We start from the raw sequence: 14,937 nt of genomic DNA on the forward strand, positions 1-14,937 counted from the left end.
CCGGAGTGCAAGGAGACTTGGCGACCAACTGAACTGGAAAGGCTGGATTGGGTTACCCACAGGTGAGTGTGCTGGGCGGTTCTTCAAGAGCCCAAGTCGGAGGGTAGGGGTGCGGGTGTGTGCCAATCGGAGTGAAAGCAGTGAGCTTGGCTGAACATCCCTCGGCTCACCTGACAGCAGCCCGCTCCGCACCGCCTTGCAGCATTTTGGACTCTTCTGAGCTTTCCTCCAGTCCTCTTCAGCTGTGTCAGCCTCCCTACTGAACTCTGACTTCAGCTATTATATTTTTCAGTTTTGATTCACTGTAAAATCTGCCAGGGCTCATTTTAACGTTTCCTGTTCCCTGCAGATATTTTCAAGTTTGTCTTTTCATTCTTTAAAACGGTAAAACAATGCACAGTCTGTGTCTGGTCATTCCAGGATCTGAGGTACTTGTGGGTCTACTATCTGTTTTCTGCTGGTTCTCAATCATGCTGTCATTTCCTTGGGTACGTGGCCATCTTTGTCTATATTTTGTTATTGTAATTTAAAAACTATACAAATAACTGAAGTCCAGGATGAAGGGTCCTTCCTCCAGAGATCTGTGCACTTCTGCCACACACCTGGGGCGGCCGCCTAACTGAACTGCGAGGTTCCATGGTCCACTGTGGCCCCCAAATCCAGCCTGCAGCCCAGGTGAGGACGGGATCACTTCTGGTTCACCCTCACCCTGAGGGGGCAGCCGTTGCACATCTCGGTTTAACAAATCGGGGAAGGATTAGACTCCCTGCCTTGGGCCAGGCCCTTGAGTTTGACATTTCATCTCTTTCGCCAAGGCCTCCAAAAACACAGCTGTTTAGAGTTACTTCTTCCAAAGCAAGACACTCCCCTGTCCACATACTCACGAAAGACTGAGTTCAACAAGGAGCGGAGGCCTTCAGCCGGGCGGAGGCTGTGCCCGGTCCTCGAGTGTCACGTGGAGGAGGAACTAGGCTTAGGAGGGCAGAGCCGGCCAGGACCACACAGGGAGCTGACTGGGACTGGAAAAAGGGGAAACTTCCTAACTCTGAATGGCGCTGAGGTCTCCCCAGACTCTCATGGAGAATATGCAGTGGCATTCAAACCCCGGTTCTGGGGGCTAGAAGGGACTCGATGTCTTGGAGATGCTCGTGATTTTATGTGCTTAACCATATCCTTGCCCCTCAGGGTCACATGTCCCCACAACGGCCCCCAGCCTCCTCCCATGAGCTCAGTCAACATGTGCTCAAGCCGCCAGAGTTCAAGATTTTATTTTAAAACAAGAGTAAACAATTTCATTGATTTTTCTTAAATCACCTCACACCTGGCTTGTCTCAGGCAAAAAGTAAAAAGTAAAAATAAGAAGGGAAGGGGAGGAAAATGTGGGGACTGACCAAGCTTCCCCAGAAATAGGCCCCTGGTCCTGGCATCTGGAATGGCTTTTGGACACTGTCTTCAACAAATGAGAAAAGAAAGCACCAAAATATTGTGCTTCAGCAGCAGATTAGGAACCTCCATAAAGAAAAAGGCAGGGCAGGAGAGGGATTCAAACACAGGACCCAAGCAGCCTGGTTCAGTTCGAGAAACTTGCAAGAGTCTCGAAGCATCTCCTCTCCACAACTCCATTTCAGAGCAACTGAGAGACCAGCTCCCTTGAGGAAGGAAGAGGCGTCTTCCGAGCTGGACAGCGGGGATCTGAGCCTGCCTCCCGGGCTCAAGGGTGACCCCGAGCAGGCTCCCAGCGTCTTGGAGGAGGGTCAGGAAGGACGAGGAATGTTCAGAGCATCCAGAGGGAGGGGAAGTGTGGGGACGTCAGGCACCCACTGCCCCACTGTGCTCAGCGGCTCCCGGTTCCTTCACGTCTTGTTCGACTGGAGATGAAGACTAACTGCTCCGGATGGCAGGACGGAAGGGCTGTAAACAGCCGGGGTGTGCTCACCCACATGTGCAGGCTCTTTTGTCAGAAAAGGACCATTGTCTTGGGGACAGGGGACCAGAAAAAGCCCTTATGGTGTAGGGTGGATATGGGGTAGAACGCAGTGATAGCAGCCGCCAGATGCGTGCTCTCTGGGCCCTGGCCCCAGACAAGGAAACACTGAACGAGGTTCTGGAATGGCAATGGTGGCAGGGAGGGCATAGGGGTGCTCCCATCCTCCTGGGCCCCCAGGCCACCTCTCAGGCCCAGGGAGAGGCAGCCTGCCCCTGGGCTCAGGGCAAAGGGCCTGGGAAGCTGACCTGGGCCCCTCTGTACGCAGGGCAGCCACTGCCGAGCAGGCTCTTCCAGCCCCATCTCCAAAATCCCGTGTGCCTTTGACAAAACCAAGAAATAAATAGTATTTTTCACGCTGCCTGGATTTCCTGGCCCCAAGACCAGAGGTGCAAGCCCTCTTCCTGTACCCCACACCCTGGCGCCCACAGCAAGGGCACTTTCCGCCCGACCGGGGGCTGGCAGCAGCACAGCGAGGCTCTCTGGCCATGTGGCCCCCTGGCAGCAGGCCCTCCAGGGTCCTGGTGGAGGGGCTGGCTTGGCCCTTTGGTCCACCTTGTTCATTAAAATTAAAATAAGAAAAAAAAAGGCTCCACTTGGTGACTTGGGTCTGTAGAGGTCTCTGCTTTGTCCCTCTGTCATTCCGTCCATCCTGCAAGGCATCGTGCAGGCCAGATCTGTAGGCTAGACCCAGCCACACTCACTGGTCACTGCAGTTTCGTCCCCAGCTTGCGTTGTCTGTTCCTGCAAAATGGGCAGGGGGTGAGATGGGAGAATGCCTGGGGGTCAGATGAAGGGCCTCCTGGCTTTCGGCGACCTGCGCTCTCAGCTGTCCCTCCCCATCCACAGTCCCTTCAAGATGGGTGAATGCCCACCCCCAGGAGCCCGTGATTGACTCGAGCTGGGTCAGTCAGAGCTCCTGCCCTGGACTTGGGATCTAGCGAGGGTCAATCTCTCTGGCTGAGCCTGTATCGCAGATTTCTAAGCCCTGGAGTCCAGGAACAGAGCCAAGAGATTAGGGCAGGAGTGGGGGCCTGGATGAGAGAACAAGAGGGCCCTGGCTGGGTTCCAGCTAACGATGGGGCGTTCCCCTTTACAGATAAGCCAGCACAAGCAGGCTCTGTTACCATCAACCAAAAGAGACAAGGAAGTAGTGAGCCCTCCGGCTGGGAGGGATGTAAGTAAAGGCAGGAGATTACTGATAGAGGTTACAGAGGGGACTGGATACCTGGTTTGGGGGTGTGGCTACATCCACGATGGGCCAGGATTATCCTTGAGGGAAGTAGGAATAATCACCCCATTTTCTAGAGGGGCTGGCTGAGGCTCAGAAAGAAGAATGGGGCTCATCTAGGGTCCCAGGTAGAATCCAGAAGCCTAACTGTGCCCACAGGTCCTGCATGATGTGGCCCAGCCTCACCCACCCCCAGCTACCTGGCTGCAGCCACACAAGCCTGTCTGTCGGGTGGACTCACCAGCTTCCCACGTCGCAGCTCTACACATGCTGTTCCCTCTGAGTGCACTCTCCCTTCCAAACCCCAGCTCCAACAGGCCTGTTCTTTCTCCCCACTCAGGTCTGTCTCCCCTGGACATCAGGCCTGACCACCTCCCCCGACAGCGGGTTCCTCTCACGAGCTCCCGAGCACAGGGCACTGATCACACGGGTAGATGCCTCTTTTGTGTGCCCCCTGCCTGCTGTGGCTGTCTCACTCTGTGCCTGCACCCAGCACACAGCCAGGCACAGAGCAGATGTGCACAGAGATTGCGGGAAACGAAGGCAGGTGGCAGCCAGCCAGGTGGGGAGGGCAGGGCCAGGCGGGGCCAGGTGGGGCAGAGACACTCCGGTAGCCAGGTGGAGAGCTGGGCCTGGGCCAGCTGGGCCCTTTCCACCAATAATGGGATTGCCTGCCCTAACCCCCTCAAATCCCCTTTCTTCACGATCCAGGACTTTACCCTTAAGCTCGTTAGGATAATTTGGACCATGATGCACTAGACACATTTCCCGGCTGCTCCGACGCCCTGCCCACCATGGCTCCTCTCACCAGCTCCTGGGAAACCTCCCAGCCTTGCTTTGGAGCCCGACGTCCCCTCAGCTCCCTTCTGAACCTGGGGAGGAGCCAGGCCTAGCCCCACCCTGCAGGCACCCCACCCAGGATTTGGGGTGAGTGGAGTGGGACAGCCGAGTCAAGAGGCTCCAAAACCCCTCTTTGCCTCGACTTGCTGTGCAACCACAGGCAGCCTCTCACCCACTATGCCTCGGTTTACCCATTTCCAGGAAAGAGTCTGGGCTAAACAGCCCCAAGGGGAGTCCACACACAGGCGCCCTGGGAATCTCGGCTGCCCAGCTCTCTGGTTCTGGGCTAGACGGCCTGGGTCGCAGCCCAGCTCCCCTACCCACCATCTGTAAGTTCTCAGTCAAGTGACTCCTCCTCTCCTCTCTGAGCCTCAGTTTCCTCATCTGTAAAATGGGGTGCAGGGGAGGACTCAATGAGGCAGTGCAAGAACAGTGCTTAGGCAGGTGCCTGGCTCTTGGGGAGCCCTCCAAAAATGGAAGCAGTGGCTGCCCTGGGGCTGTGCCCCATGGAGCCAGGACCCAGTGACTGTCGTCCCCTTAACTCACCTGGCTTCTGCTCGGGTTACTGTGTACTCAAACCAGAGTACGTTGGGAATGAGGCTCGTGTCTCGAATTAGGAAGAACTCAGAGATAGGCCTGGAGAGACAGACACCCAGAAAGCCAGGGCCACATCAGGACCTGAGCCCGTCACCAGCCAGACTCCTCCACCAGTGCCTGGGGCTGGCGCTGTACCCTCCCCCACTGCTCTGAGTCTCTGCCTGGCCATAGACCCCTGAGACTGAGAGACCCAGATGTGTCACCTGTGTGACTCTAGGGCAGGGGCACCGCCACAGGATACAGACAGCCCAGAAGGACTCAGCTTGCTTTCTAAGTCCCAGAGAGCCTTGACAAAGACAGAGGATGGCACTCGGCCTCTGGGCCGGGGACGGCACCCCTGTGGGGGGGAAGGCAGGCAAGTGAGGCCGGTAGCCTTATGCCCTTCAGAGATCTGGGCACTATTGTCATCCCAGGGAGACTGAGGCTGGGGTCAAGATGCCTGGGTCCTCCCACTGATGGCTCCATCCGCAGGAGGGGGCAGAGGCCATAGTGCCCAGGAAGGCGGGAACAGCAACAGGGACAGGAGACAGTTACCAGGCTGCTATCCTGGGGAACAGCGGTGTGAGGACCTCCTGGGTGAAGACAAACCAGGCGATGGCCATGAGGCTTCCGGCGATGCCCCCATAGAGCACCTGGCTCCAGGTGTGGTACAGCAGGTAGACCCTGGGCCAAGGACAGAGGGAAGCTCATGAGAGCAAGCCAGAGGCAGGCCTGCACAATCCCCCGTGCCAAGTGCCAGCTTCCCAGGGACCTCTTCATGCACACGGGGGACACACACAGACAGGACAGACTCCTGGGAACACAGAGCCTCAGATCTACTTCCAGAAGGAGGCAGGGGGTTGGACCCCACCAGGGGCTCCCCTGAGTCTAGAAATGAAGGGATGGCTTGGCTGGGATTTTCCTCCCTTCTATCCAGCCCCGGAACTCTGAGTCCGTCTACAAGGGGCTCCTCCAGGATGCTGGGAGCAGCTAGCTGACGTGCGGAGGTGCCCCTAGAACACTGGGCTCAGCCGTGAGGAGAGAGAAAGGACTAAGCTGGAAAGGGCAATTGGAGCCCCATCCCTTTAAAACTAGAGGCCTGGGACCCCTTTCCCCGCCCTGCCCTCTAGGCTCTGCGATGCGGGTCCACAATGGGGCTCAATAGGGACTAAGAATCCAGCAAGACCCCAGTGGGTAGGGTGTCGGGGGGGGGGGGGCTCTCGCTCCCTCCATACCTGCTGTAGGAGACTAGAAAGGCCGCGGTGAGGAGACCCAGGGAGAGCACGTGCCTCCACAGCAAGTCCAGGAACCTGGCATTGTTTGTTTGGTGCATTCTGGGAAAACAAGCCTGTCAGACAGCCTCAGCCCTCCCAAAGAGCCCCTGGTCCCATCCCAAAGCTCCATGGGCACCTTCTGCCTTGGCTGCAGCTACTCCCACCCCCACAGAGGCCAACCCCAAGAGGCATCCAAAAGGCTAGCAGTGAGCCCCACAGAGCTGGCTGGGGCCAGCGCAGGGCCGCCCCAGCCAGACCAGAAGCTCACCGTAAGTACAGGAAAAGGAAGGAATAGACGGAGAAGAACCACATAAACTGCGAATGACTGGAGGGCATCCCGTACTTGGTGCCCACTGCCATGTGGGGGCCTGGGAAAGAGAAGGAACAGGGAGTGATGGGAGGACGCAGGCCTCCCAGGGAAGCCCCGACCTGGGGCACCCCAGACCCCTGCTGCCCAGGCCCTACCTCCACAGGGCCGCGGCTCCTGGATGACGTGTTTAATCAGCCAGTTGACCCCCTCGTTCAGTGCCAGGCCCCCGAGGAATGAGATCTGCCGGGAAGATGTGCAATGAGCTGGGACTCTGCCTGCTGGCCGCCGTCCAGCCCCAGAGATGGGGCCTCCACCTGAACCTCCCCACCCAAGTGGTAAACCTGGGAGCAGCCAGGACCCTCCCCACATCTCTAGAAAGGTGGAGGCACGGCAGGGATGAAGCGGTGCGGCCCCTCCTCCCAGTGCTGGGGACACTGGGGAGCAGGGGGGGCGGTGAGGGGTGGTGGGGACAGACTCACTCACCGTGTGCAGCTCCCGCTTGAATATGATGAGGGTCACAAAACCGACGATGACAAACACAGGGCTGAGGCTCAGGTAGGCAAGGAGGTGGCCAGAGAGATCACCTGGGAGAGACAGAATAGGAGGTGGACGGGGCTCGGGCATCAGAAGGGCCTGAGCCAGGAAGGAGGTCCCAGCAGGCCCGGGAGCAGGGCCAGGCTGCTGTGGCAGCCTCCGTCGACGAGCTGGCTGGAACAACTCGGTCACGGGTGCAACGTGCCGGCGTCTATTTCCTGAGCACTGAAGTTCAGACTGTGAGTTTAAAGCAGGTGCCTTCACTGTCCCTACTCTGTAGATGAAGAAACTGAGTCCCACAGGGGTTGTGTGACTTGCCCAAAGTCACACAGCCAGAAGGAGGTGGGATCTGGACTAAAATCCCAGTCTGTGGCCTGGCCCGATACTCATTACCCCGCTGGAGCAGGAATTTCAACCCGGCTTCGTCTGACCCTTGAGCCCAAGCCCTGTACCAGGAGGCAGCCGGGCAGGTGCATGGGCTGCCCCAGCCCAGCCTCAGCCTCCAGGGGACCCAGGTATTCTCTGGACACCACACAGACTTGGGTTGACCCAAGGCCAGGGTTGGGTGGAGGGTGCATAGCCCAATATGGCCACCTGGCACCACCCCCGCTTCTCACTGCCTTCCTACTGGCAAGAAATGGCTACCTATTGACCTCTCGCTTCTTCCCCTCCTAACTGGCCTGGGAGGGAGGCAGCATGGGGACCACCAACCCTTCTGAGAGATGAGGACACTGAAGCCAAGAGACAAGAGCCACTTTCTCCTTTGCCCAAGGGCAAGGTGATGCCGAGTCCAAAGGCCACCCCCACCATTTGAGACAGGGCAGCTCCGTGGCCACACTGGGATCAGAGGGCATGGTTCAGCTCTCGGGCCATCACTTGCAGGCCTGCTAGGTGACACTGGGTGAGGCTCTTCCCTCTTCTGGACCCCTGTCTCTTCATCCACACAGTGGCCTGGTCCCTTGTAGCCCTGAAATTCTGGGTTTCTCAGCTGCCCAGCTGATGCCCAGGGCACCGGGCTGTGAGGACAGGGCGTAGCTGGTGCCTCCAAACCTTTGGCCATCTCCATGGCCTGTCCCACAGCCAGCAACACCCTTGGGCCTTCCTACAGATGCTGTCAGCGACTCTGGCCTCGCCACTCTGATCCAAGCCCCTGTGTGGCTCCCTCTGCCCAGCTCATGAGGCCCTGCACTCCTGGGCCTGCTTCCCTCCCAGCCTCTGCTCCAATTCTAGGGACCGAACTCAGGTTCCCTGAGCGCACGTTGCCCTGCCCTACTTCTGGACCTTCGCACACACTGTTCCTCCACCTGGGATGCTGCCCAGGTTAACTCAACATAAATTATTTACCCACCACAGTGGCAAAAAAAGATATGCTCCTGCTGTTGTGGAGCTCTCCGTCTGGGAGGAATCAGTAATCAGGCATCACTCACGATATGCTTGTTAGTGTAGATATTGGGCCAGCGTCTGTCTCTCCCTCTCCACGGTAGGCTCCGTGAGAGAGCAAGGATGGGGCCCCTCAAGCCCAGCAGAGCTCAAAAACGATGTTAAGTGAATGGATGAAGGAAGCAAGGATCAGTGTGCTGAGGGGTACGAAGGAGAAGCGCAGGGGGCCACAGAAGAGTTAGCCGGGGGTCAGACTTTGCCAGATGCCCCAGGGCACAGCCAGGTCCCTCCTCCAGGCACCCACAGTTCCTGCAAAGGTCCCTTGTCACAGCCTGCATCATACTGCTCACAACTGCCAGGTCTTTTCTTCTTGCTGGTTAGACTGTGAGCTCCTCTGAGGCCAGAGGGTGGGGGGCAAGTGACGAAGGTGCTGAGGCCTTAGCTAAGTCCCTTCCATCTCCAGGCCACAGCTTGCCCCCTGTAAAGTGGGGTTTTTTTCCACAGTCCAGGACTGTGGGGACATATCTGCCTGTTCACCATTCTAAACCAGAGCCAGCCCAGGGCCTAGCCCTCAGGAGGCGCTCAGTGGATACTGGCTGGCTGGATGGATGGTGGGTGAGCAGGCAGGCAAGTAGGGCCCAGGACCTGGCAGGGCCGCCCTAGCCCCAGTATAACTCAGAACACCCAGTCTCCCAGCCTAAAGCTCCCTGGCATCCCGCCCTGGGGTCCTCAGCAGGGCCAGGCTCTCACATCTCTGCCCATGAGCACAGCACAAGCAGGCCCTTCCTCAGACAACCAGGTCTCAATGAGGGGCTCCCCTGACACCCAACCATCCTACCCAGGGAGGGTGGGGCGGACTTGAGAGGGCCCTGGGAAAGCGGGATAAAGTATTATCAGTCATTATTAAGCTGCAGTTACTCATTAAATGTTTACTGTGTCCACGCACTGCACTCAGCATTTCTCATGCTTCCTGTTATTTGATTCTCACACCACAACGAGAAGGCAGGCACTGCAATGAGTCCCACTTTAGAGATGAAGTAACTGAGCAGAGAGGTGAAGTCACCTGCACAAGGCCTCTGCCTGAACTTGAGCCCAGATACCCCTGACCCCAAGGCCCAAGCTCTGCATCACTCTACTAGACCGTCTCCAGAAAGGTCGCTAAAGGACCTCCCAGCTGGAAAACTCTGCGCTTCTAGAGATGCATCTTATGGAAAGCTCCAGAAGTCAAGATCCCGGGGGCTGCCTGTCCCCTCACCGGGTCCCCACTGTTGTGGAGCAATGCCCTGCTCAGGGCGTAGCACCAGAAGTACTCAAACAACGAATAGTCGCCCGGTCTCGCTTTGCACACTCCCAGCAACGGGGAGCTCTTTCTCTTCCAGGCAGCCCCAGAGCACTGTTTGAAGGAAACAGGCACTCCCTGCACGCCGAGGAGGGAGTCCGGCCTCCCTGGCTCCGGGGAGGGCGGGGAAGAAAGCCCCAGGTCCAGGCCAGTGATCCTTTCCCGCCTCACACAGACCCCTGACCCACTACAGACCACCCGCGCCACGGGACCCGGGGGAGCGCCCCGGCCGCGCAGCCGCAGAGTGCGCGAGCGAGCCGCTCACAATTTCGCCCAGCTCATCGCCGCGCTACTGCGCCTGCGCGGCGCGCGAGCCGGCCGAGCCCCTCCAGGGCTCACTGTTTGACAGTTCCCACTCCGGCCCCCCGGCGCCCCCTCCGAGGGCTCGCGCGGGCCCGAGCACCCAGGGCGGAGGGGCCGGCCCCAGGAAGGAAGCCTCGGAGCCGAGGCCGCCTTTTACCTGCAGGATATTCGACGTGGGTGAGGGTCACTGGCCGCCATGAAGCGGGGAGCGAGCACTGTCCGTCCGCTGCCATCTTACCCGGAGACCGGGCTTCTCCGAGCAGCCAATGGGGAGTCAGGGGGGCGGTGGTCCTGACCTATCACGCCGGGGAGGCGCCGCGCACCCAATCGGAGGCCGATACAGGTAGCGGCGCAGCCATTCAGCGTGCAGGCCGTGGGGCTGGCCCGAGCGGCGAATCAGAGAGCGGGGCCCCTAGGAGCCTGCGAGCGGCCAAGCCGGCGCCCAATCCGGGACGAGCGCAGGTAGGTGCCTAGCCAATCAGGGGAGAGGAGGGTTCCAGCGCACAGCAGAGAGCAGAGCAGCCAATCAGAAGGTGATGCCGGCTCTCAGTGTGGGCAGGGCGGGCCAATCAGGCGCTAGCCTGGGGGACGTGTAGAACTTTGGTGGGAGCTTTGGTTTGGCTGAGACCTGCGCCGAGTGAAGGCTTTCCCGGTACCCGGAGCCCGCCTCGGGTCGGCGGGACCTGGGCGCTCGTTAGAGCGCATGCTCCAAGCGGGGACGCATCCTTGGTACGATGGGGTCTGAACCCACCTACTTTTAGTTATGGGTAAACTGAGGCCATAGGGGCCCGTAGGGGCCTTATTTTTCTCTGCCCATTTACTGACTGGCGACAGGGCAGGTCACACAAAGCCGCCCACCTTTCTGTTAAAAGTGTGTGGGATGGGAGAGGGAACTCCCGGGGCGGGGCGCACAGTTGGCGCCCTAAACGCCTTAAAAAATGGAAGCTTAAGGGATGATAAGAATGGGAGCTTAATTGAAGTTAAAGTCTCTTTCCTCCTTTCATTCAATTAACAAAGATTTATTGATTCAGTCACATTTATGCTGCTTAATGAAGTATCTTGGGAGCGTTTTAAACAAGAAGCCGGTTGGTTTTCCACCTACACCTCGGTTTTTCCAAAACATTCCTCTCGGTGGGCTACAAGGCCCTGCATAAACAGCCACACCTTCCCACCCACCTCTCCCTCCCCAACCCCTACTCTCTCAGGCTAGATTGAATTACTGACAGTCCAAGTAAAGCGCCCATCCCCCTCCTGCCTCCTAGCCTTTACACATGCTGTTCCACTGCCTGGAATGCATCACCCCTCCTGCCCCACTTTGCTTGGCCCAGTCTGGCTCAGGTGTTTGTTCTCACTTAGAGGTTTTCGTGGCTGGGTGAGGAGCCTGCATTGGGCTCCCACAGATGCATCCTCTCTCCTACCTCAGCACTGACCACACTTGACTGCAGTCGGTTCCTTGTCTGTCTGTCCCAGTAAGCAATGGTTCAATGGTTCTCTGACTTCATGCAGCACCAAGATCAGCTTGTAGGAAATGCAGATCCCTGGGTCCCAGTGGGGCCTGGGTTGGTCCAGATCTGGGTTGAGCCTTGGAGTCTGCATTCTTATGTACTGGGGTTCTGATACAAGCGGTTCTAGCCACACCTGGAGAAGCCCAGCACAACATGAAGACAGGGCCCGTTACATATCTGAGCCTGGCCCAGGCCAGACCTAGAACAAGTGCCTGATAAATGATATAAATGCTTGTAGGGAGAAGTGAAGATAAACCAGGGAATCCCACTGAGCAGAATGGCTCGCTCTCCGAGCCTGCAGGACAGCTGGAGCCAGGGCTATGGGCTCGGCCCAGAGGGCTGGGGGGATGATGGTGACTCAGAACCCACCAGCCAGCCAGGAGGGCCCCCTGGCCTCCCTTGGCTGTGCTCAGCTCCCCAGCCAGCCCAGCCTGGGCTTGTGTGGGTCAGCTGGCCCCGTCTCCCTGTCACCTGCCCCCGGCTTCCTCAGGCACTGCCATTATTAGCTTCTGAGGAGCAGGAGGTGTGAGGAGTGGGCTGTGAGTTTCCCAGAATAGTTCCCTGGGACAGGGCAGCCATCCCAGGTCTGGCTGCGTTGCCCCTGATTAGTGACGATTTCACTGATGAGCAGATAGGCCTAGAGAGACAAAGACCCCGAGAACCAGGCCTGTCTGGTTCCAGGGTCTTCTCACCTCAGGGAGAGCGTTCCAAGGAAGTGACAAGGATCAGGAAGTACAGAATGAGAGGGCGTTATCCCGCATGGGGTTTTCCTGGCAGAGGGAACTGCACCAGCAAGTGTCCTGAGGCAGGAGTGTGGCTGGATGAAAGGGGCGAGAGGGAGGGAGGGGCTGCTGAGGGAGGAGGGGGTCAGCCGGGGCCTGGGCCCCCCAAACTCTGAGGGCCACTGCTGGTGGTGAGGACAGAGGGGCGCTTTGAAGGATTGGTGGGTTGGTTGGTTTCGTTTTGCTTTTTTAAAAAATTAAAATATAACATTCATTCAGGAACTTCCAGAAGTCGAATGTGTACAGCTTGAAATTTCACAAACAAAACACACCAGGCAGCCCCCTGATCGAGAGAGGGCTTGTCGCACAAAGCTGACTACCTTTCTGTTCAAAGTGAAAGCAGCCCCCAGATCAAGAACTAGGGCCCCGGGAGCCCCCGAACCCCATCTAGTCACCCCAGGTGACCACCATCCCAACTCCTAACACCGTATATTAGGTTGGTCTGATTTTGTACTTCCTATAAGCAGGATGCTACAGTGCGTACTTTTTGTGTGTGGCTTCTTTCACTGGCATTGTGTTTGTGAAGTTTAGCCATGCTGTGGCCTCTACTTGTAATTTGTTCTCTCCCGTTGCTGTGTGGTATGCCATGCTGTGAACACACCACTGCTTGTTTTCCATTTGACCCTTGATGGACATTTGGGGTGTTTCTAGATTTGGGATGTTACAAGTAGTGCTGCTAGGAATGTCCTTGTGCATGTCTTTGGTGTACCTATGGATGCATTTCTGATGGAGATGTGCCTAGGAGCCACTGCAGGGTTCCATGAGATGGCAGAGGTGACAAGTCAGACCTGCCGTGTGGACGAGGGTCTTGGCGGGGCAGGCGTGAATGCTGCAAGGAAACCCTGGGAAGCTACAGGACCCACCTGCCTCTGCCTGAGCTGAGGGTTAGACCAGTGATGCCCCTGGCATCACTCTGAACATTGTGGGAGGTTTCCAGCCTGTCACTCAGCTTATCTTCCCAACAGCCTGCAAAGCAGCTCTTAATTTCCCCATTTGTAGCTGAGGACAGTAAGGCTTGGAGTGCCCCACCAATTGCCAGGTCACCTGGCTAGTATAAGGCAGAGCCAGGATTTGAACCCAGGTCTGCCTGATGGGCAGGCCCAGGTTCTGAACTTCCCTGCATCCCATGACCCCAACTGCTAGCTGCCTCCTCCCACTGCCTGGAGGAGGCCTCAGACAAGCCCTAAGACCTGGGCTTTTCCAGAGCCCCTGCTTTTCCAGAGCCCCAGCTTTTCCAGAGCCCCTGCCTTTCCAGAGGCTGAGCTTTTCTACAACCCCAGCCTTTCCAGAGCCCAGCTGTCCCAGGCAGGGTCAGCCTTTCACTCTCACCTCTCTTCTGGCAGGGAGTTCACAGACAGGGCAGCCCCGAGATCCGAGGCACAAAGTGCTCTGTGCCCCAGCCACCCTGGCTTGTGCTCACCATCCCTTCAGAAACTCTCTTCCCCTCTCTGGGCCTGTTTCCCCAAAATGTGGCAGCTGCTGCCCTCTAGATTAGAGGTTCATTCATTCGCTTCAGAAATTACTGGAGTTCGTAAGAAGAGCCAGACCCTGTATAAGTGTCAGGGGTGTCAACGCAAATAACCAATACCAGTCTATTGATAAGACAGATAAGGTGAGTTTTGCTTGAGCCAAGCTGAGGACTAGCCCAGTAAGGCAGTTTCTACAAAGGAAGAAAGCATTCTAGACAAGCATGGTTTTCAGTACAGTTTTATACCTTTTTAGAACAAAGAACAGGTGACATCAGCATCATGGCAGAGTGAGTTGTTCCCTTTGTCTCTCCCCTCTAAGTTACAACTAAGCAGACTTTCATTAACCAAAGAGGATTCCCCACACAACACAATAGGATGTCCAAGAGATCCATGCAGCCATGCATCCAAAGGTGGGGGGACTGGATCCCTGGGAAGCAGTGGAACTAGGTGAGCAGACCCCTATGCCTCTGCCTCCCTGGCGGCAATGATCTAGGTCATGGGTCCTCACACAGCAGCTGGTGCAACTGTAAGAAGAGGCAGGGGCTCTTTTTATATGCAAAGGCTTTTGGAGTGGTTGCCTGGCCGGGGGAACACCCACCGAGCTGTGGCGGCCCTGCCTGTGGGAATGCTCCCTACTAAGTGGTATGGCTCAGCCCCCATGAGAGAGCCCCCACCAAGCACTGCAGCTCAGCCCAACTGCCTGCAAGTGCAGAGCCAGCCCCTACACTAAAGAAAGCACCCCTCCCCTCCTGCCTTGTGCACCAGCTCAGCCAGTCCCTTCCCAAGCACAGCAGTCCTGCACCAGAGCAGCCCACCAGTGGAGCAGAGAGGCCCCGCCTGCGTGGGTGTGCGTGACGTGTCAAGCAGCTGTGGCCAGCATGCAAATGCAGAGCAGCCCTACCAGCACAACTTCCAGCAGGTGGGGTGGGATCAGAAAACACAGCTCCCACCCTCCCCTCCCCCCACAGCGATGGCAGGTGGAAACTGTGACCTGATACTATCACAAATGTGCCGGCAAAGGACCACTTCATCAAATACCGTGAAGAACTACACTAATGCATCAGAACAGAAGGAAAATGACAAGTCCCCAGAAACCAGTCCTGAATTCACAGCAATTTACAATCTAAATGACAGAGAATTCAAAATAGTTGTCATAGAGAAACTCAACAAGTTACAAGAAAACTCAGAAAGACAGTTCAGTGAGCTCAGGAGTAAAATTAATGAGAAGAAGGAATACTTCACCAAAGAGATTGAAACTCCAAAAATGAATGAGATAAAACATAATCTAGAATCCAGAAAAAAGGGAGCTGATGTTATGGAGGACAGAATTAGTGATTTAGAGCATAGAAATCTATAAATGCTTCAGGTGGAGGAGGAGAGAGAACTAAGATTTTTTAAAGTGAAGAAATT

At 56.9% G+C, this 14,937-nt stretch overlaps 1 protein-coding gene across 2 annotated transcripts; it reads right to left on the minus strand.

The window, feature by feature from the left end:
- Nucleotides 1-1,252: 1,252 nt before the first annotated feature.
- On the minus strand, nt 1,253-10,169 carry DOLPP1 (dolichyldiphosphatase 1). 2 transcript variants are annotated; one of them, XM_014863495.3, is made up of 8 exons: nt 9,929-10,169; nt 6,699-6,799; nt 6,371-6,455; nt 6,174-6,273; nt 5,867-5,965; nt 5,187-5,315; nt 4,602-4,691; nt 1,253-2,728 (listed from the first exon to the last, which is right to left on the minus strand). In XM_014863495.3, the coding sequence occupies exons 1-8, from the start codon at nt 10,002-10,004 to the stop codon at nt 2,692-2,694; spliced, it is 717 nt and encodes a 238-aa protein (XP_014718981.3). In that variant the 5' UTR covers nt 10,005-10,169; the 3' UTR covers nt 1,253-2,691. The 2 variants fall into 2 exon arrangements, with proteins under 2 accessions (XP_014718981.3, XP_014718982.3); XM_014863496.3 differs by lacking the exon at nt 1,253-2,728 and adding an exon at nt 3,457-4,439 and having other exon boundaries at nt 9,929-10,133.
- Nucleotides 10,170-14,937: the final 4,768 nt, after the last annotated feature.

The sequence above is a fragment of the Equus asinus genome, chromosome 10 (assembly GCF_041296235.1).
Source record: "Equus asinus isolate D_3611 breed Donkey chromosome 10, EquAss-T2T_v2, whole genome shotgun sequence".
NCBI lineage: Eukaryota > Metazoa > Chordata > Mammalia > Perissodactyla > Equidae > Equus > Equus asinus.

What these genes read in the sequence shown, in the direction of transcription:
- DOLPP1 (XM_014863495.3), bottom strand. Translation starts at nt 10,004, where the DNA reads ATGGCAGCGGACGGACAGTGCTCGCTCCCCGCTTCATGGCGGCCAGTG. An exon ending in GGAGCCGCGGCCCTGTGGAG is followed by an intron (nt 6,274 to 6,370) that starts GTAGGGCCTGGG and finishes TCTCTTTCCCAG; the next exon opens with GCCCCCACATGGCAGTGGGC. An exon ending in GTAACCCGAGCAGAAGCCAG is followed by an intron (nt 2,729 to 4,601) that starts GTGAGTTAAGGG and finishes CCCATTTTGCAG; the next exon opens with GAACAGACAACGCAAGCTGG.